This window comes from Armigeres subalbatus, chromosome 2, assembly GCF_024139115.2.
Source record: "Armigeres subalbatus isolate Guangzhou_Male chromosome 2, GZ_Asu_2, whole genome shotgun sequence".
Classification (NCBI taxonomy): domain Eukaryota; kingdom Metazoa; phylum Arthropoda; class Insecta; order Diptera; family Culicidae; genus Armigeres; species Armigeres subalbatus.
Window position 1 is genome coordinate 233,063,339 of NC_085140.1, and position 23,703 is coordinate 233,087,041.

General features: G+C 39.5%; 1 protein-coding gene across 6 annotated transcripts in view; it reads right to left on the reverse strand.

Moving 5' to 3' along the window:
* LOC134211888 (opioid-binding protein/cell adhesion molecule homolog) overlaps positions 1-23,703 on the reverse strand; it is a 166,577-nt gene that overhangs the window by 96,417 nt on the left and 46,457 nt on the right. For all 6 annotated transcript variants that reach the window (XM_062689254.1, XM_062689255.1, XM_062689250.1 and 3 more), the window contains exon 3: positions 3,939-4,045. In XM_062689254.1, coding sequence (XP_062545238.1) covers positions 3,939-4,045 — 107 coding nt within the window. The remainder of the gene's footprint in view (positions 1-3,938; positions 4,046-23,703) is intronic.

Here is a 23,703-nt window from a genome sequence, read left to right on the forward strand (position 1 = left end):
TAGCAATGCGGATATTTTTGAAGCTCTCAGCTCGCTTGACACATCAAAAGGTCCGGGACCCGATCACCTACAGCCCACCTTCATCAAACAATGTGCTTCATCGCTGGCAATGCCCATTGCTTCAATTTTCAATCGATCTATAAGCGATAGTGTTTTCCCGGAAGCTTGGAAGCTTGCTTCGATCGTTCCCGTGTACAAATCCGGTAACATACATAGTGTAGAGAACTACCGTCCGATATCAATCCTTAACTGTTTCGCCAAATTTTTGAGAGTCTTTTGCACGAAGTATTATACCCAGCAGTACAGTCTGTCATCTCCGAGTATCAACATGGGTTCATGAAAAAGCGCTCGACGACATCCAACCTAATGGTATTCACTCATACAGTGCTAGACGAATTGGAGAACCGTAGCCAGGTCGACGCTATTTATTTTGACTTTTCAAAGGCGTTTGACAAGGTGCCACATGCACTAGCGATAGAAAAACTTGACCGACTTGGCTTACCTACTTGGATCATTCGGTGGTTAAAATCGTACTTATCCTCTCGCAAGGCTTTCGTCAAAGTACTTGGCGCCTAGTCTGATGCCTATGACATTCCCTCTGGAGTACCGCAGGGCAGTATTCTAGGTCCGCTCATCTTTATTCTTTTCGTCAATGATCTATGTAGCAACCTGAGCTCTGGAAAACAGCTTTATGCAGACGATTTGAAAATATACCGTGTCATAAAATCGCTCGTAGACTGCTGTGCTTTACAAACTGATATTGTGAATGTTGCAAACTGGTGCAAAATCAATGGTATGCAGATGAACCCGACTAAATGCAAAGCCATAACATTCACTCGTTGCCGATCTTCTATAACCTATGACTATTGTCTGAATCACACAGCGCTTCAGAGGGTTACATCGATCAACGACCTTGGAATCGTTCTCGACAGTAAGCTTCGTTTTACGGAACATTTATCAGTTACCATTGCTAAGGCCAATGCTATGCTTGGATTCTTACGGCGGAATACAGCACAGTTCGATGATGTCCATGCTCTCAAATCATTATATTGTGCATTAATTCGGAGCATACTAGAGTACGGAGTGCAAATCTGGGCTCCGTATCATTCCGTTCACATTGAACGCATCGAGAGAATACAAAAAAGCTTCATCAACTACGCCTTGCGCCGCTTACCTTGGAACGATCCATCAAACCTGCCTCCATACCGAAATCGTTGTGCTTTGATTGACTTACAACCAATGGCAGACCGTCGAGTGATGCTTCAGAGGATGTTTATTTTCGACGTCATAACGTGCAACATCGACTGCCGTTACATCCTGGAGAACGTTCGATTTCATGTACCGTCTCGTCAACTCAGGAATCGTCAACTGTTATGGATCCGTGGTCACCGCACACACTACGGTCAAAATAATCCATTGGACTTATGCTGCAGACTATTCAACGAAGTGTGTTGTTTTTTCGACTTTAATGTTACCAAATTAGTTTTTAAAAATAGGATTAAGTCAAACAATCAGTCTGTGCAATTTGCAAGTTGAAGACCATGTACAATAAATAAATATCCCTTCATTTTTTTTTTCAAAACTGAAAAAGTACCGAAGCGCTCGGTAGTTCCTTTTTTCGAATTACCGAACTGTACGGTAAATTACGACAGATCATCACAAAATTTAAAATTACCGATCGAACTGTAAATGTTTCGTTTACCGAATAGATTACCGAACGTTCAGCTGTTGAAAGTTCGGTAAAAAATTACCGTACACTGTAAAATATTTTAAGTGTGTAGGAACTTCCGTAAATATTGCTTAAGGACCTTCCGGAGGATTTTCTGCATGAACTCACGGATGATTTTCTGAAGAAACTTCCAGAGAAATTTCTGAAGTAACGTCCGGGAGAAATTCTTGAAGGAACTTCCAGAGGAATTCCTAAATTAGCTTCTAGAGGAATTTCTGAAGGAAGTTTCATTAGAATTTCTGGTAGAACATCCGGAGGAATACCTGAAGGAACTTCCGGAAGAATTCCTGAAGGAAATTCCGAAAGTATTCCTGAAGGACCGTCCGGAGGTATTCTTGAAGGAACTTCCGGAGATATCTTTGTATGCTGCCAGAACTTCCGGGTAAGTAGCTGGAGGAACTGCTGGTGGAATTTTCGGATGAATTCCTGGAGGAACTTCCGGTGGTATTTAGATGAAACTGTCGGAGGTCTTCCTGAAAAAAACTTTCGAAAGAAATACTGAAGGAACTTCCGAAGGAGTTCTTGAAGGTATTTTTGGAGCAATTGCTGGAGGAATTTTTGGAGGTATTCCTGAAGGAAGTTCCGAAGGAATTCCAGAAGGAACTTCTGGACGAAATCCTGGAACTTCCGGAGGAATTCCCGAAGGAAATCCAGAGAAATTACTGAAGGATTTACCGGAGGAATTCCTTGAGGAACATCCGCAGGAGTTGTTGAAGGAACTTCTGGAAGAAATGCTGAAGGAACTTGCAGAGGAATTACTGGAATTAATAGCAGAGGAAATGCTGAAGGAACTTGCAGAGGAATTAATTCTTAAAGGAATTTTCGATCGAAATGATGCAGTAAATTCCGCACCGCTTCCTCCGATCACCAATGGTGGGACGTCGGCACGCCGCCACCGCTAACTCAAAATTATTTATCACGCCGCCGCCAATTAAAATTGCAATCGACGCACAGGTCTATCCCGGAACCGGTTCCGGGTGCCTGAAACATGACCAATAAGGTTCAAAATTATATTAGAGGCATTTCTATGATTGTTTTTTCTTGATCTGATTTCGAAAAGTTGAAATGTGCGTACAACTAACAGCTTTGGTAACGAACTTCAACTTATGAAACAAACTTCAAAACCGCTTCCTTCGACTTCCGGATTTTCCCGGAAGTAGCCAGAAGTAGAATCAAGATCTAAAAAATGTTATCCTAATTTTTTTTCATGGTGAATCATGAAGTTTGATATGTCGCATGCTATGTTTTTTTCAAAAACCGGATTCAAGTCTTCCACAGGGTCCCCGGAAATGGTTCCAGGTGTCCCGGGATGTTTGGATCAACTGGATCAAAAGGATCAAAATTGATAGTAGAAATCTAAAATTAGTTTCAAAATATCTTTCGCCAAAAAATACCGATGATTGATATGCCTCATGATATACTTCGAAGTATTCTGATATATGTCCCCAGTTAGAGTCCCGGAACCGGTTCCAGTGTGGCCATCATGCATCCAAATTTGTTCAGAAGCATCGCAAATAAGTTGTCTTCATGATACGGGTATAAAAAGACGATATTGGTACGAATAACAACCATAAAAGTCAAAAATGTCCTAAATGGCCACCCGACAGACCCCACTGGGATTCCGTATAAATCCGGAACCGGTGAACCGACATGTCCAATCGATCGATCCTCTGAATCTATGATAATTTCTAGTTCATGTCTGAAAATTTCAAACAAATCGGTCAAAAGTTGAATGAACTAGAGCAAAAACATCACCAAAATTTTGATGCACAAAAGAGGTTGGGGATGCAAAGGTTAAAATCGCAACATATTTTTATCTAGGTGGTCTATGTGACCAAACTCCAAGATATACCAAACCCAAAAGTCACATTGACTCTAGGTTATTGATGGTAACAATTAATTGTATAAAATAATTTTTTGCACTTTTTAACGAATTTTCAGGTATATTTATATGGGACAAGAATAACATTTTCGAACGTGTGTTATGATTAATCTAACAGCTTTGTACAAAGTTAAAATATTCGCCAAAAATTGAAGCTTCGCGAAACAGGGAGAGAAATAGACCAACCTTCTAAAAATTTATTTTTTACACTTTTTACCTACAAACATGATTCATTGAGTTACAGAAGTTAAAATTCTACGATTTTTACCCTTAAACTCTATCCAAATTATGAACTCATATTCAACAAACTATGACGAAATAGCAAACCTTATATGCACCTAGATCATGAACCACACACGTTAGCGTTGCTTCCCGCCCAACAGCAGCCGTTACGTTTATTATCGGAGCACTGAACTTTGGGTCTGTCAGCGGGGCTGAAAAAAACACGAGAAAGGAAATCTATGTTATTCAAATAGAACAAATTACTGGAAAAAATGTTAAACTACAAATTCCAACGTTCATAGTATTCCTAGCCTGTATTGGATGTTTATCAAGTTTTATGCACGGAAGAGAAGTGATATATTAAGCAATTATACAGTCAAATTATCGTCCTTCTTTTTTCATTATTGGGACATGGCAGCATCTTCAATGTTGTGGTTTCTGGCCAAGTTTCTAAGCCAAGTTATCATTTTGTCATTATACTATGAGGCTGACGCGATGACACTCTTTTTTCCAGGCAAGTTAATCCTAAAATTTCATAGATCGGACCTGGAATCGTACCCAGTCACCTTTAGCATGGTCTTACTTTGTAGCCGCACATCCCAATCTAGCACATGTTTTCGCCACAGCTACAATGAAGTACAATCCAGACAAGTATCATTAAATGAATGAAATAAATATTCCCGCATTATCGACCTCTTTAGGGTTATTGTTAGTTCATACACAAACATCGGCAGACCCACTCAACACAGCTATTATGAATCCGCTAATGAAAATCGACAGAAGTGTGACATAATTAAACGTTGGATAGACATGCATTGAAAATATAAGTCTAGACCAAATGCAACATGGCAAACAGGAAAAAGCGGGGGCTTCATAACGTGTATGCTATTTGATACACAACGATACAGAATCCAGTCGCAGTTGCCATCAGAGAATCACTCGGTGGCATGAAGTTTGTTTGATTTCGGCATATCTATAGATATAGTTGGAACTCGATTATAACTTGCGAGCAATGCTATCCAGTTTATCAATGTGTGCCGAACAGAAACTCCATCGTTAGTCTGAAGTGCATCATCGTAATCAGTATTTGAAACAATAACATCAAACATACAAATGGACTTCATACATATCCCGACAATTGGACGCAATTACACACGAATCTATTTTGATCCTGAATCGTTGTTATTTGCTGTCAATCATAATATGTAGAATGGAAATAATATTATTTGATGGTGGCGATCTAGCGTCAGAGTTAGTCTAAGTAGGAAAGCTATTACTTTTATTTCAATTCAATGGATTTCCAATAAAATAGTCGTTTCTAAATTTATCATTGATGTTCAAAGTGAATATTTTGAGGATATAGGGGGAAAGACGGCTTTGGCAGCTTTTGTCCTATTATTGGCAGGTAGGTTTTTGTCGACCAAATTTTATGAAATTTGGCACCAAAATTCTTTGATATGCAAAGAATGTTTAGGCCAAATTTGAGCCTAGTCAGTCATAAAAAAACCCTGCCTATAATAGAACAAAACCTGCCAAAGCCGTCATTCCCCCTAAATAATTTAAAAAAACGGAAAAAAAAATCTAAAAGTGTCAATTAAACCCAAACTCAATTTTCACTTGCTTTCGCATGGAGCAAGTGGGCTATATCTGAACAATATTTTCGCTAGAGTTATTTTAACTATTTTTAGATTGTTGTCTAGTATTTGTGAGGTTTCGGATTTTCAGTCTAGATATTTTCGGCAAGTTTTTGTTGCCTTCATCAGGGGAAAAATCATGAATGATCCCCTGATGAAGGCAACAAAAACTTGCCGAAACGTTGGGACAGATCTCAAACAGTTGATCTAAAAATATCTAGACTGAAAAACGGAGACCTCGCAAATAGATTAACATAAACAATCGAACTCTCAACCTACTAAATTGTTGACTAGTTCAAAATAACTTCGACACTCATATATCATTTGGAACTTAGTCAGATGCAGTTTTATATCGTTGGTTTCGTTGTACAGTTTATTAACAAATGGTTAAATTTATGGTTAAAACTTTGTGATATTTTTCTGTGTACATTGCCAATAATCTATTTATTCTACAATAAGTCAACAGGTTTTGTCTTGTGTTTTGTTATTTTCAAACTTCGCAGTATTGATGTTTGTAATAATTTATATTCTAAACTGATAAATATTCATACAAAAAGTGAATGAAGATTTGCTTATCCTTACCACGGCAAACATTTGGTACAAACATAATCTAATGAAACCAAACAACAGCCGGTTAAACAAAAAAACTAATAACGGCTAATAACGGATTCCACGTAGAATGACACACCGACCAAACTTGATAATAGGTGATTCGATTGAAACTTGTCACATATTTTCGGTATTGGAATTAGACTATTTTGAACTCACCCGATTGAAGTGATTTGGATAGGAAGAGTGGAATCGCCAACTTTCTATTGTTAACATCTCGTGGATAAATGGCTCTTCTCCTCATCTATTGGGTCAATCTGGGAAACGAGGGCTAGATTATATTATTGTATGTACGAACTTTCTTCTGGAAGGAGATTCTCTATTCATCCCGTGGATTCGCATAAGTGTCTCTGCTTATGGAACCACCCCACCCATTTTTGGCCCTTCATACAGGAGTTTGATGAAATACAAACAATAGTATAATCATGATCAAATCGTTTATCAGATATGGCCAGTGCTATCGGCAGGTGCCTTGCTACAATAGATGGTAGTATCATCATCATCATCATCATCATGGAGTTAGACTATTTTGAACTAATTTTTAAAAAAATTCGACCCTCGAGTAATTTATGAAAAGGTCGAATGTGTTATTTTATTTTAAAAATTTCATTGTTCGAAAAAATTGTCTGAGAAAGAACTGTAGGGGACTAATAGGGCTGAAATATCTCAAAAACCCATATTTGGATGGGAGTCCCGTAGCATAGTTGGCTACACGTTCGCCTTATAAGCGGACGGTCATGGGTTCGATTCCCAGCCCCTTCACCAAATCCTTGCCAGTCGCCGGAGGTGCAGCCCAAACGGTAGCGTTTAGGGGTACGCGTCTCACCGGAAAAGTGTAAAAAAAGCTATTTTTGGCTCATTTTTGAAACATTGACTATTTACAAGAAAACACATGTATTTGACGCAGAATTATGATTCCTGGGTCAATTTTGAACAAAAAAGCTGTTTATTTTCTTCCTAAGTATTACCGTTTTTAATTTTTATTTCGAAAACTGGAAAAAAGTTTGTACTCCGTGCTTTTCAAAACTTACTCGCGATTCTCCATCACCAACACTAAGTTTTCCGATTCGACCATCACCAATACTAAGTTTCCCGATTCTCTTCTGCACATTACAACCTATTCTCAAAGCAATCCAGAATAATAATTTTCTATGATTGTATAGTATTTCTCCAAACCTATTTTGTCCTTCAAATATAAAAAGATATCAACCAATTCAGTCCTTAATTGTTGACAACATCACATTATTTTGCTGCTTATTAAATTTATTTGTATATACATTATGAATGATTGAGGTATCGTCGTTTAGAACAGCTCAGCTGCAATTCTATTATCTGAAATTGGAACGAATGAGTGGTATTTTTGAGCACCAGTAATCATGGTTGTTGGTCGGTAGGAAAAGAATCTCGCAACTCAAGGATCAAGAACATGCAATAGAATCAAAAGAACTGGCGATGTAGGAGAAGTATCTACGAGAAAAGTTTGAGCTGCAGGATCAATTGGTGGAAGAAGCTGGTAGCCACAAATCAAGCATTTCAAGCCAAAAAAGTAGGACAGAGGAATGGTTAAAAACCCAGCGCAAGCTGAGCAAGCGGGAAAATGTTTGGCCCGGTTTGATCGAGAGGCAAATGATAGGCGCAACGCTGTGGATTCAGATTCAAACATTGAAACACTTCGGAATCTTCATGGAGGAACTCGTCGACAACGCTAGTGAAGTCACGTCACCCATTCAACAGAAGTCAGTCAATTCTGGAGCTGACAGGGATAAGTCAAAGAAAAAGGGACATCTCTACATACATGAACAAGTTGTTGAAGAGTAAAGCCACAGCGAACGACAGCCTTGTCCGACATGCAAAAAAACAGACCACCTAGTGCGGAATGGCGAACGATTCCAACAATTAGGGTAGGAGGCTCGCCTCAAGGCCGATGAGCAATGGAATTTGTGCCAAGTTTGTTTGTTCGATCATGGACAATGGAGATGTCGCTCGAGAATCCGGTGCAACGTTGGAAACTGTCGTGTTCGTCACCACCCACTGCTTCATCGTCAAGAACAACGTCAGCATCAATTATGATCATCAGAGTGCAACACTCACGAGCGATCGCAAAGGCCCGTCCTTTTTTGGATAACTCCCGTTACATTGTATAAGGGAAACCAAAAATGTTAAATATTCGCCTTTTTAGACAAAGGTTCTTCCCTGACCATCATCGAAGCAAGACTTGCACATCAACTTGGCGCGTCAGGTGTTCCAGAACCATTAGAGTTGCGAAACTTGCGATGGACCTCAAGTGTAATGACGAGCACAATTCGAAACGAGTGAATCTTGAAAACGCCGGCAAAGAATTAACACGGCGTTTTATATTCAAAAACGCCCACACGGTTGAGGAGTTGAATTTGCCAAACCAGGGGGCTCGTTACGCATCTCCTTTCGACAGCTTTTTCGTATGACAGTTTGCATGGTTTGCTCGTTTCGAGTCGAGGTGCGCAATGCCACCCCAGATTTTGGCTATGGACGAGTTGACCGAGCGATTCTCACATCTGCGTAGGTAATCTTCCTGCCTCATCGTATTCCGGAGCCGTTCCAAAGATTCTTTTGGGATTGAAAAATCTAAGTCTTCGCTCTACTGGATATTGTTGTGTTGGCAAACCAGGAGATCCGATCGCCGTGAAATCGCTGTTAGGTTGGTCCGTATATGGTCCCGATGGAAGTGCAATATCGAAGAATGGATTTGTGAACGTCCACGAATTTGAAGACGCGACGCTGATCGTCAACTAAACGACTTGGTTCGGCAGCAGTTTATTCTAGAAGAAGCTATTACCAGCCGAACGCCAACTCTCGAGTCCGCCGACGAAAAACGAGCCCGTGAAATATTAGAAAGCACTACAAAGTTTGTGGAAGGAAAGTATGAAGCTGCTGTGAGATTCTTTTCCTACCGACCAACAATGATAATGATGTTGCTGACGGTACTTCTTCAAGACAGTTATTTGATCCAGATGGTTGTGGCTCAGTTACTGGTGGGTTTGGTTCAGCTACTGGTGGGTGTGATTCGGATAATGGTGGTTGATGTTCCTCCACTGTGATGTCACCTCCACATCACCATAAATATTTACAGTCACTTGTTTTAGCAGTCTACGCGAATCGCAAATGATCAAAGATGTGTAATATTACATCCCATTGATTTCAATTTATCAATAACTTTTTCAGTCACTATACGGACATTTTTTGAGCATCGTGTACTGGGAAATGGTTTACAATATATATAGTGGAATATATAGATGAGCGAAGATAAATCCTCTGTCTCCAAACAAACTGTCAAACGTGTCTCCAAACGAGCATGACGTCACGATTTTAATGAAAATATTAAGGGGTGTGATGTCATATGCGCCTGGTACACGGTCAAAAAACGAACCCAACTATGCTTTCGCTCATATATAGATTCTACTATCTATAGTTTAAAACATCCTTCAAATTTCGAAGCCATGTTTTAAGTATCCTGTCTCACAAATGATTTGGGAATGATCGGTTCTGTAAAATTTAAGGATATTAGAACTCCTCCTCTTCCTTCTTCTGTCCATGGCTGCATCTGTCAGGCACCCTGATAGAGCCAGTATTGACTATATACTTTCAATATATACCCCCTGCTGATGCTTTTACCTCCGACATGATTGTAATTCGGGTATACATTATGATAATAAACATTTTAATATGTCATAAGACGAGTTTAAACAATCCCATTGAATTCCACCACTTAATTGTATCTTGACAGATACGTATTTCGATCTCAACAGTAAGGCCGTCTTTAGTGTCTCGTACTTGACTCGACTTCGAGTCAAGTACGAGACACTGAAGACGGCCTTACTGTTGAGGTCGAAATACGTATCTGTCAAGATACAATTAAGTGGTGGAATTCAATGGGATTGTTTAAACTCGTCTTATGACAGGTGAAAACATTCCACTAAAAAGCTCAACATAATTTTCTTATCATTTTAATATGTACCTTTTAACTTTCCTAGTGCATTGGGGTCCATTTCGACAATAATAACAATAATTCATTGAATCCTAACTCTCAAACAGATTGTTTTGATGTTTATGTACAAATTTTGGAATTTCATGTACTAGTGTTGATAATGAAGAATCACGAGTAAGTTTTGAGAAGGACGGTATATATTTTTTTTCAGTTTTAAAAATTAAATTTGAAATATTCCGAAAACGGAAAACCAAGGAATCACAATTCAGCGTCAAATATATGTGTTGTCTTGGAAATAGTCAATGTTTCAAAAATGAACCAAAAATTGCTTCCGCTAAAAAAATTTTCCAACAAACTGATGTCATTAAAATGTTTGTTTTGAAGTCAAGTTTTTGTGGTAAAAATTTGGTAAAAAAATAAAAATGGGGGTTTAAGATATTTTCATTTTTTCAATAATTAACGATTTTTTTCAGTGTAAAATCATTTTTTGACCAGTATAATATTTTCTCCATAAAGCCCTTTTAGTCTCCTATCTCCAAGCTACAATATTTTTATAATAATTTGTGCAAAAACACATTCAACCTTTTTATAAATTACTCGAGGGTCGATTTTTTTTTCAAATTAGTGAAAACTGATCAGTCTGCTGTGCCGAAGATATGTGCAAAATTTTATCCCAATTAAAGACAATCATGTTAAAATTTCGTTATTTATGTGTCATTCTGCGTGGAATGCGTCTAATGACTTATTTTCATATATGCTAACATTATAATGATAATCCTTCTCTTGTTGCAAAAACAAAAGTCCAACAAACTTCCAACCTCCATCCATGATCGGAAAATACTACGCCTTAGAAACAATACGAACATTATATCTACATTCCTCAAATTAGTTTCGTTGGACAGTATAAAACACTAGTTTATTTGTGGACGCAGTAGCGCCCATGGCAAGTGTTTTTTTTTTCAAAAAATCAAAATTTTCAACGTCTGTTGTCTGTGATTTTTTTTCATCAAATGCTGTGTCTGGTTGTCTAAGGTTGTCACTGGTTTTGTTTTCTGCATCTGATAGTGAAAAAGAATTGAAGTTGCAAATATTTTATTTTTTTGTGATAATTTCCCCACGTGCTGCGTCTCGTTGGCTAGTCACCGGACAGACAAACAGGGCTATTATATATATGATAAGGGCTCCCACTTGTCCCTTTGAAGAACTAAGTGGGTCCTACATGTAATTTTTTTTTTGTTCCACTTCAACAGCCGCGGTAGCATATAATGACGTTCTGTCATTAATGTTCTGAAATACTCTGTTTTTTAAGTATGTGATAACAATTTTGCTGAAATAGCATTTTTTAGGTTTCACTTGCCCCGGGGTACCTTACATAAGATAATAAATTGAAATTTCAATCGGCGGTTGTTAGATTTTCTAATAATTTTGTATAAGAATCTACCAAAACCTGTACAAGAACTGGGCATTTACGAAATTGCTTTTTACATATTTCCTACAGCATAAATATAAAGAAATGGAAGGTTTCAAAGCCGTATAAGAAACTTCTTCTTCATCTTCTTCTCGGCATTACATCTCCACACTGGGACAGGGTCGCTTCGCAGCTAAGTGTTCATTAAACACTTCTACAGTTATTAACTGCGAAGTTTCTAAGCCAGGTTACCATTTTTGCATTCGTATATCATGAGGCTAACACGATGATATTTTTATGCCCAGGGAAGTCGAGACAATTTCGAATCCGAAAGGAAAACTATACTTACAGCGAAAAAACTGCAACGACACAGCTTTATGAAGAATTGTGGATCTACTGAAATCTAAAGATAGTGGAGCAGGAATCAGGGGTGGCATTACGCATAGAGATCTTCTAAGGCTCTGGTCCGATTCGCGAATTAAAATAAAATTAAACTCAAAAGTGACAATTCGGAAATTATGAAATCCCCGCTCATAAGAATGGCTGGAGCAATCCAGCAAGACCAACAAAGCATCTATCAAAAATGATTCAATATCTGTCAAAAGTAATCTTGCTCTACGAGCAGTGTTATTTAAAAATTTTCAAACTGTCACTTTTAGGTTTATTTCGATTTTAATTCACAAATCGGACCAAATCCTGACGAGCCAGACTTCAAAGGAAAACTCTTTTGTTACAATCGTCCAAGAAAGCCTATCAAACATTCCGAAAAGTAGCGAATTATTTGTTTTCTTGAAACGACTTTTTGCTTTCATGTTGATGATCGAAATCAGGTAGGAAGGTAGTCAATATACTAAAAGTCACCTTATAAAAGGTGAAAAAATACAAGATTAATAATGGTGCATTTCTCGTGCATTATAAAAAACATTAGTTTGAGCACAGCTTCTGAGCCACTAATCTGATCGAGCCAATTTTCATTAGTAAAAAAATCTCATTATCCATCGAATTGTTGTCATTGTTGTGGGCATATTGGTAAATGATAAGTGTCTGAAGAATGAGCTTTTTTCTTCACACTCATATATTTACACACGCACAACCGTACATCTTAATTCAACGAGCTGAGTCGATTGGGTCTCCGAGATTTCAATAACAAGATTTATTTATAAAGCGAACATACAGCCTTTACGTACACTAAGTATACGAGAAAGACAAAAATGATCACACATATTAAATAAACAATATTCTAATAATGTTGACACATGTTTCATTACTTTAAAGTTTTATCGATTTTAATATCACGCTCTGCTCGGTCCTAGTGCATTAAAAACCAGTGCCATGTGGCGTCCGTAGCGAAATTAGCGCAACACATGAATACGCTGTTACTGTTTGGCGTTGACCCATCATCTCGCCGTTTCAGGTGTCCATCAAGCTGGAAAATCACATCACACACATGGACGAATAAATGTAATTGAAAATCGGCAGCTCTCAGCTCTGAATCTGGAAAATCAAGCTTATTAGCTGATTGAACGGTCTGCTTAATAAAACAAAGCCAGCTTCAATTAAAACAATATCTTCTACCGCACTGCAATCACTCGTTGAGCACTGCATTTTGCTCGGTGAATGAAAATTATAGACTATCTCATTTGGCGAGGAAGGCGTACTTTGCGAATAATTTTTATTACAAAATTACTAAACCAACATACCCGACGTGGCTGGCCACGTTTGAGCGTGGTTGCATGATCAATTGCATACCACACAATATGATACGTAGGCGAAAGTCAATCTAATGCCTTAGGATCTGTTCACATATTTCGATCTTTTTTAAAACACGATGGTAATTAGTTTTCAATGGTTTAATTGTTTTATCTCACGTGAAAATTGTTGAAAAGAAAAAAATAGATATTCTGAATTTACGCTGGTTTAGATCTAAGCGGATTTTTCAATTAACGCCATTTTTTTAAGGAATGAATAATTTGGACAGAAGTTTTTCATCTGAAAACTGCCTGAATCCAAAACATCGACATCGCGCCATTTTTGAATTGAACATGATCGACTTCTGGTTTTGCACGGGCTTGGTGGTCATATGGCTACCACTTCTGCCTCATACGTAGAAAGTTGTGGGTTCGATGCCAGACCCGTTCCATTCCTTCCTACTTTGTATCTTTCCATATATTTTCCATGTTCTAGCAATTGCTAGATTGAGGTTGGAGAGCAAATCCCAAATCTATTGGTTCCCTGTGCGATTGCGATTGTTCTGGTCAATCAAGGAGTAGCAACTACGAAACGCACGGTCATCATGCTCAAACATGGTCGACTTCCGGTTTGTTGAAGTGACTGAGAACCCATGCAATATCGGTATTTTTGGAACGGGCTGTATAAGTAGAACACGGAAATCGATGTTCAGTACCAAAACCCATCATTGCTACATGTATGATGTATCTAAAAAAAATCATCAAAGTGTTTTCATTCCATACTGAATCTTCATTTGTACAGCGGTATTAAACAAAAACCTGGGTCTATATCACAGCAGTTCAACTCAGTCAACGCAATAAACTACACCCTATACAAAATCATAAAACTAGAAATTTTGTAACGTTTGCCATAGCCCTCATTTATCTGACTTGCGAGTTTATTTTACACAAACAGTAGTTATCAAAAACTCAAGGACAAAATTATTGACGTTTTTTTTAAACAAAAAATAAAAGCATTTTATTGCTTTATCCTCTTCTAGTCTGTTGTACATCTCTACTATTCACTGCCGACGGTTTCCAAATCTAACTCGAAACAATGACCATTGGTAGCATTTTCAAAAGAATCAAATTCACCGACATGAGCAGGGAGGAGTCGAACATGTTAATGAAGCTTGATACAATTGCATTCTAGGTTTCTGACATCTCGGTATAGCACAATTTCATTCGGTTTCGATCAGCATCAGCCGAACCACAATTCATTATGGACAATTTCCATTGGATACCGAACGAGTGAAACTAAAACTGTCCCCGAGAAATGCATGTACCAAATTAGATTTAATGTCTACCATCCAGATCTGTCCCTGGCCCTACGAGGAAAACGCGCTACATATAGTATCGACTACCAGTTTTCGCCTTCATGCCTCTGTGGAGCAAAGCTGTCTCTAGCGATTCGTCCTTGCATGTACAGCCGTACAAATGTCTTCCCGCAGCATGGATCCGAAATTTTGAACGTTGGCTGTTTTCCCTTGAATTTTTGATTTACTATTTTTCTTTCTTAATTTGTTTTCCCTTCACGTTTTCCGGTGCGCTGATAAATTGGAACAGTCTGAAGCAGTTTTAATTTGTGTTGATGTTATCCGTACGATTTCAATTTTCTTATAATCATGTCTCCAGACACAAGATAGCTTTCAAAGTAAATTATCCTTCGCCTAGCTTTGAAACCTCATCAAGCAATAAAGGAAGTTAGCAATTGTTATGGATACAAGCGGTTGAAAGCCTCGATAATAATTTTATTTCATTTTTAAAATAAAATATAACCACATTCAAGCTATTGTTTTGTGTATTTAACATTGCTAACGTATATACAATGTGCATGCTTCAGTTTATTATTATTAAATGAATTAATATGAATTTATTCAACTGTTAAAAAGGCACAAAATACGCCATAATTAATCGATGAAAATTTTAAGGTGAATATGCCTTAAAAAGTTGTAGTTTGCAGATACGAGACATTCCTTTGACTAATTGCAACCAATATGTAGCAAACGACACGATTTTGTAAACTATTTTTAATTTACTCAAACGATTGTCGGAACAAAATAGATTGCTCAAAATGGTATGTATGATTGGCATTTGTTGGCAGCAGGATGTTCTTCTGAACGATTACGTTTGATGATCTATTCGGCTGATTCGACGTTGCGTGGCACCAATTTCAACACTCTCAATTGGTTGTATACTATTTCACCGAAAAATCCGAGTGAAAGTGACCAACCTAAAACAAAAACGCGTAGAAGGTTACCCCAATGTATGATTTACCTCTTCACATAGGTATTTTATCGAACGACTGTGCTTCGTTGCGATAACCCTTGATATTATTCAACTCTTTTATAATTTTTAATAATTACGCTCATTTTTCCTCATTTCAAAATAGAAATTGAATTGGAAGCTTACTGATTCACGGACAATTTACCTAACGAAGATCTAATATTTAATTATCTTGATCAATATCTCCCGTTTATCTGGGACAAATCGTGCAGAATGAGCATTGCACAAAACCCTACACCAAACTATTCTTAAATGGTTTGTCTTTGCTTGAACAACCTTAATATTTAGCCAAATTGAATGAGTCACCTTCAATTCGACAGAAACAAACATTTTCTTTTAGAATGTTCTGAAAAACTCCGATGTGAATATGTAAATTGTGTGGAAGATTTTCATTTGAAAAACGTATTGAAGTAACTACTTTCCTTCGATGGGACTTGAACCCATGACCCTCAATACGCTAGACTGGTACTTCTAACCAACTAATCTAGGAATGAACTCCGTCGGTCATCACAACTTAGCCCGAGATTCCCAAATCGGACGCATAGTCGAAGCATTCACAATCCATTCCCGAAACCAACGCTTGCACATATATGTAGTACACATTCACATTATACTAATAACACACTGGTGATATAAGTACCATGGTACAAATACCATAGATACATATGTCATTAGTATTAGAGTGAGTGTGAGTATATTGTCTTGCAGCTGCACACGATTCCTTGTGACGAATTTCTATAAGGCGTTTGATTGGAATTAATTAGCGGTAAGATGCGTGGCTACAAAGCGAGACCATGCTGAGAATGCACGGCTGGATTTGATTCTCGGTGCCGGTCTACGCAATTTTCGGATTGGAAATTGTCTCGATTTCCCTGGGCATAAAAATATTATCGTGTTAGCCTCATGATATAATAATGCAAAAATGGTACCTTGGCTTAGAAGCCTTGCAGTTGATAACTGTGGAAGTGCTGAATGAACACCAAGCCGCGAGGCGGCAATGTCCCGGTGAGGGATGTAATGCCAATAAGAAAAAGATTTGTCGGAATGTTACCGTTCACACATGATATCCTCTAGTAAGTTGCCGAATCAAAAATATAGATGGAAAATTTATTATGTCGTTCTAATACTAGATGAATAGTAATTCTTCTTCTTATTATTATTAGCATTACATCCCCACACTGCACAATAGGACAGCCCCATATAAAGGTGTGGCCAAAACTACCAAAAGGCCAATTTTCGAATTGGGCGAGTAAAATGTGATGAATGGCCAGCTTATAACCTATATTTCTATAATCAGGACGGTTTTTATTTTTTAGATTTTTTGGGGAGGGGTGGGAGGCGTTCAAACTAACCTCTCCTAGAAATGATATTTCAACGTTTTTTGGGAAAACGGACAGCTTTGCTATGTTTTTGTCTCAAAAGTAACATATTTATATATCGTTACAAAGCTCTTAAACAGATCTATGCAATAGGCTTGATAATGTAATAATAGCTCCGTCCAGAATTCAGTTTTAGTAGCTTTGTAAAAGCATATTTTACGCAATATTTAACGAACAAAACAGTTTGGTACCCCGCAGTAGAACATCATGCGCTACACCATTGAACTCTTAAGCTTTGAGGACCATGAATAAAATTCTGCCCAAATCCACCATTTTGTACGATACATGAATTTGAAAAATTGCCCAATTTTGCTTTTCTCGTGTACTAAGTATACGTAGAAGCTATATGATCGCTCTAAAAGCATTTAAAAGAAGCCCAAACACTCATTGTGTTGCATACCGATCGACTCAGTTCGATGAGTTGAGGTGATGTCTGTTTGTACGTGTGTGTGAATGCCTGTATGTGTGTGAGCGAAAATGCTCTTAATTCTTTTTTAAGCACTTACACAGTACCGATTTACTCGCAACAAGTTTCATTCGTCAGAGAACGTTGGTCCATTGTTCTCTATAGAAAATGGGCTGGATCGGACTATGAGCTCAAAAGTTATGGCCAAAATACATTTTCTTAAAATGTACGAGAAAGACAGCATTACCGCTAGGGGGATTAATCAGGTGTTTTGGTAAACTTCTTATTTTTTAATTTTAATCTGAGTTTCTCAATAATGCCACTTTAATTGAATTTGGTGACGAACACAATTTACACAACATTTTAAGGGGGAGGGTTATGCCTTAACGTTGCGCATAATTAAAAAAAAGCATCTATCATATAAAAAGCGTTACGCAGTGAGAAGGGAAGTTGTTCAAAATTTACAATTTTGACATTATGTGTCATAACGTGTTGGATGGGTGGTGTGTTAAATAACTTCTTGCCATAATACCTTTTTATAATTAAGAAATCCTAATGAAATATCAAATACGACTTCTATAGTTGATGAAAGATGATATGCAAATTTTGCCGAAGAAAACTACGATAACCCGTGCCTATGGAAACCCGTCATGTCCATGCTAGTTCGTAGAGGCCATATGAACGATATTACAATTAGTTTTGCCTAAACCGAATGTTCTAGGTTCTCCAAACTGTTCTGGAGTTTGGATCAATTGGTCTACCAAGTCAACTGCGCTCGATAGCTATCCGAAATCGACCAGTCATGTCCACTTCCACAGTTATTAACTGCGAGGTTTCTAAGCCAGGTTACCATTTTTGCATTCGTATTGTGTGAGGTTCATAAAATATTGTTAAAACAAAGCAAATAGAAAAACATTTAGCATGCACACATTCATTCATTTTCATTTATTTAGTCTACATCTAAACATATAACACTGAATCAACAATTTGACGCCACAATACACGGTTCGAGGCCACATCTCTCCATCCTCGAATACGCCCCACGCTCGCCAAGTCGTTCTGCACCTGGTCTGCCCATCTCGCTCGCTGCGCTCCACGTCGTCTCGTACCTGCCGGATCGGAAGCGAACACCATATTTGCAGGGTTGTTGTCCGACATTCTTGCAACATGCCCTGCCCATCGTACCCTTCCGGCTTTAGCTACCTTCTGGATACTGGGTTCGCCGTAGAGCTGGGCGAGCTCATGGTTCATTCTTCGCCGCCGCACACCGTCTTCTTGCACACTGCCAAAGATGGTCATAAGCACCCGTCTCTCGAATAGGCCGAGTGCTTGCAATTCCTGCTCGAGCATTGTCCATCCCTAGCAGCACAAGTCGAACTAATTTGGATGCTGCAGCTCAAATGTAACCAAATTCAGTTATATATATAGGTTGCAGAAACCTCTATGCCACATGTGTGCTGCTCGGGATGTTTCATGTCCGTAGAGGACAACCGGTCTTATTAGCGTCTTGTACATGACACATTTGGTGCGGTGGCGAATCTTTTTTGACCGCAGTTTCTTCTGGAGCCCGTAGTAGGCCCGACTTCCACAGATGGTGCGCCTTCGTATTTCACGACTGACATTGTTATCAGCCGTTAGCAAGGATCCGAGGTAGACGAATTCCTCGACCACCTCTAAGGTATCCCCGTCTATCGTAACACTGCTTCCCAGGCGGGCCCTGTCGTGCTCTGTTCCGCCCACAAGCATGTACTTTGTCTTTGACGCATTCACCACCAGTCCAACTTTTGTTGCTTCACGTTTCAGGCGGGTGTACAGTTCTGCCACCTTTGCAAATGTTCGGCCGACAATGTCCATGTCATCCGCGAAACAAATAAATTGACTGGATCTGTTGAAAATCGTACCCCGGCTGTTACACCCGGCTCTCCGCATGACACCTTCTAGCGCAATGTTGAACAACAGGCACGAAAGTCCATCACTTTGTCTTAGTCCCCGGCGCGATTCGAACGAACTGGAGTGTTCACCCGAAATCTTCACACAGTTTTGCACACCATCCACCGTTGCTTTGATCAGTCTGGTAATCTTCCCAGGGAAGCTGTTCTCGTCCATAATTTTCCATAGCTCTAAGCGGTCTATACTGTCGTATGCCGCCTTGAAATCAAACGTTGGGACCTGGTATTCACGGCGTTTTTGAAGGACTTGCCGTACAGTAAAGATCTGGTCCGTTGTCGAGCGGCCGTAAACGAAGCCGGCTTGATAACTTCCCACGAACTCATTCACTAATGGTGACAGACGACGGAAAATGATCTGGGATATCACTTTGTAGGCGGCATTAAGGATGGTGATCGCTCGAAAGTTCTCACACTCCAGCTTGTCGCCTTTCTTGTAAATGGGGCATATAACCCCTTCCTTCCACTCCTCCGGTAGCTGTTCAGTTTCCCAGATTCTGACTATCAATTTGTGCAGGCATGTGGCTAGGTTTTCCGGGCCCATCTTAATGAGCTCAGCTCCGATACCATCCTTACCAGCTGCTTTATTGGTCTTTAGCTGTTGGATGGTATCCTTAACTTCCCTCAAGGTGGGGGCTGGTTGGCTTCCATCGTCCGCTGAACTGACGTAGTCATCTCCTCCGCTGCCCGTCAGCCGGTGTGCGCTGAACTTCCCAATAGTCAGTCTAAACTTCTCCTCTTGGCCAACCTGAGCGTTCAAATCTCCTATGATGATTTTGACGTCGTGGCTTGGACAGCTATCGTACTCACGTTCCAGCTGCGCGTAGAATGCGGCCTTTGATCCTCAACCTGCACATTCTCTCGTTGATCGGCCACCACCCGATCACGCGCCTTTGCATGTCGCCCATCACTATGAAAGTTGTTTCCAGCTCGTGTGTGTTGCCGCAGTGGTCTTCGCCGATGGTTCCGGTCCGTACTCTCTTGTTGATTGTTCGATGCGTGAGTTTTTTTTTGGCTGGCTTGCAGAGCCTGACACCAAACCACCTAAATTTCCGGAGGATCATGGTGCACAGTTTCACTTAGAGTCCCTCGCTGGCACTCGGACGATGATCAGCCGCCCCTAACATGGAGAACAGACGCTGTTGTGAGCCGATCCTGACATGGAGAACAGACGCTCAATAAGATTTGCACCTCCGGAGAGGAGCAAACCCCCCCCCCTTTCCTGTCAGCATTCGACAATAGTTCCCACCGGGGTTGGTTACCCGATCTTCCCTAAGGTTACTCGTATCCCGGCCAGCACCGCGAGGAGGTAGGGATAGGAGTTGCTTAGTTGAGCATGCACACTTTATAAGCTAATAAAATTGTATATAATATCTGAAAAAATGAAAAATTGCAAAGACGGCAGAACTGTATACCCGCCCGAAACATAAAGCAATAAAGGTTGGACTGGACAGAGTACATGCTTGTGGATGAAATCGAGCGTGACAAGGCCCCCCTGGGAAGCAGAGTTGCGATAGACGGGGATACTTTCGAGGTGGCCGATGAATTCATCGTCCTTGGAGCTTTGCTAACAGCTGATAACAATGTTAGTCGTGAAATACGAAGGCGCATTAACTGTGTCTACTACGGACTCATAAAAGATTCACACCCGCACCATGTGTGCCATGTACATAAGACCGGTATTCGTCAACGGACATAAAACTTGGACAATTCTCGAGAAGCATTTGCAAGCACTCGGAGTACTCTAGAGACATGTGCTTAGTACCATCTTTGGCTGTGTACAATAAGCGTTGTGTGGCGGCAAAGGATGAATCACAAGCTCGCCTAGCTCTACAGTGGACCCACTATCCAGAAGGTAGCTAAAGGTGGAAGGATACAATGGGCAGAGTATGTTGCAAGAATTCCAGACAGCAATCCTGCAAATATGATGTTTGCTTCCGATCCGCCAGGTACAAGAAGGCGTGGAGCACAGCGAGCGAGGTTGGCTGACTAGGTATAGAACGACTTGGCGAACGTGGGCGCAAACGAGAATGAAGGGATGTGACCTTGAACCGTGTATTGTGGCGTCAAATTGTTGATTCAGTGCTATCTGTTCAGATGTAAGCTGCATAAATGAAAATGAATGTCAATCATTGTGCCTGATATTCTTTTTCTTTCACTTTTTTAGAATAATCCAGTGGAAGAATGGCTTCCTGCCAAGTTTCACTTTAATAGAGAATTTAATCTATATCTATATACATAAAAATGAATTTCTGTCTGTCTGACCCTTATAGACTTGAAAGCTACTAAAACCGATCAGCGTGAAAATTTGTATGCAGAAGTTTTCGGAGCCGGGGAAGGTTCTTAAGATAGTACGAGACCCCTCTTTTGAAAGGGGGCTCCCATACAAATGAAACATCATTTTTTTCATATTCGGGAATTAATCAGAGAATGAATCAATTTTAGGTGAAACGAAGTTCTACTAGTAGGGTCTGCTAGTAGAGAATAAAGAAATCATTATTTTAGAATAATCGATTTGTTGAAAAATGTATTTTAAAAATACAAGTGTTTAGTTAACGAGTTTCAGCAAGACTGAATTTATCAAAATTGCATTTATACATATCCCACATTTTTAAAATACGAACTGGTAGTGGCTTGCATCGGCGTCAATTTAAAATCTCCTCCTGCGAAATAATGAAAGGCGACGCACAAAATTGATGCTCGTAAATTAACGTCACCTCAGGCGTCGGTTGCTGACGTTGGCCACCACAACCATCGCTGACTGACCTATAATTCAAAACCTCGTCAAAGGTCCCGCAAAGCGTCATTCATACGGACAGAACGTTCTTTTGTCATCCGATCTCGGTAAGAGGACAATTCGGAGCGACGCAATTCTATAAGCTATCATTGACTAACCAGCTTGCGATTCAGCCATCCGTTGAGCTTCAATTGTTTATTCGCGAACACGCAAGCCTCAGGAGCAGTCGATGCAGAAGCACTAAACTTTGACCACTGTACAGTTCCATCGTGCAAGGTGGCACACACGCAGTGAATAGAGGATTTGTGGCGTGTAAAGGATTCAGTTGAATGGGAAAGGGCTGTTGCTCGAATGAATACGAGTATTGATGTGGACCGTCAAACTGAACACTATAGTTTGATTGAGTATGCATGCTCTTAGTTGACATCCTTCAGAGTTATCGATTATAGAGAAACTAATTAAAGTTGGTTTACTCGAAGTTATTAGCTCCATGTTTCAAATCACTTTGCAAAACTGACAGGATATTTTTTTGTTCTGTGAAGATTTTGATACGAACAAAAAATGGGCTTTATTGAAAATAATGTTTATAGGTAGGGTAACCGTACCCTTAGTAGAGGTAGCACCAAAAGTGGAGGTAAAGGGGTTTTAATGAGATGTATCATAATTGCACTTTACTATCACTATTGGTGTGTCTTGTTATGGCAACAGTATTTTGAATTCGTTATTTCGGGATTATTTTGGCGTACTTTACGTTTTCCCATAATTAATTCTCTTATCTGACAGAGGGTACTATGGGTCTCCGAGACTTATATAAAAAGTTCGTTTTCGGAGTGAAATGATAGCCTTTCGGTACAACTTTGTTGTACGAGAAAGGCAAAAACGTGAACGCCTGAATAACAAATTAGTTTTTTTTAATCAAAACGCCAAAATATCCACCGGAGTCAAAACGAACCCCGCCTGATGGTATTCAATGATATCGACCCAAAATGAAACTGCATACTCGCTTTCGATGAGGTGTAAGTACTATTTACCGGATATTGGTGCCAGCAACATTTAGTCGTTTGTCATTGCCGAAGCCACCATAAAGTACTTTCTCCCCTTTTAATAACCACTAGAAGACGCTGTTCTCCGTAATTGATACGAGCTCCTGGGTATCGTCAAAAGTAAGTATGCATGCAAGTGAGTATCGATGCCTCAATTTCGCGTAATATGGTGAAAATTTGCCTAGGGACACGGCAGGTATTTTCGTCTGTTCGTCATAGTCTCGAAAACCAATAAAAGAGACGCTTTTTTGTAAAACTCTTACGTACCAAATCGTAAGCTCAGGAGAAACGTTCTGCTATAGTGGAGTTCTAGCAAATGTACGTTGCTTTCGTTGGTTTTAGCCCCTATGACGATGGACGGAAATACCTGCCGTGTCCCTATATCAATTCCCCACAAATCGATGGGACATAAATTACATGGTCCGGATAACGATTCTATGAATATCATTGAAACAACACCGGCGAAATCTGAATGGTTATACAAGTTGAGAGAAGGTTTATAATAAATTATTATGGCTCATGAAATGGATCAATTTATGCTCATACCGCCAAAAGTGATTCAGGAATAGGCTGAAGTTTCAAGTTTTGCCATATATTTCATGAAGTAAGATGAGACTATTGTGACTATTATGTTATGAAACAACTTAATAGTAGTAGACCGGTAGGGAGTCCCGTAAAGTAGTTGGCTACACGCTCGCCGTATACGCGGACGGTCGTTGGTTTCGGTTTCC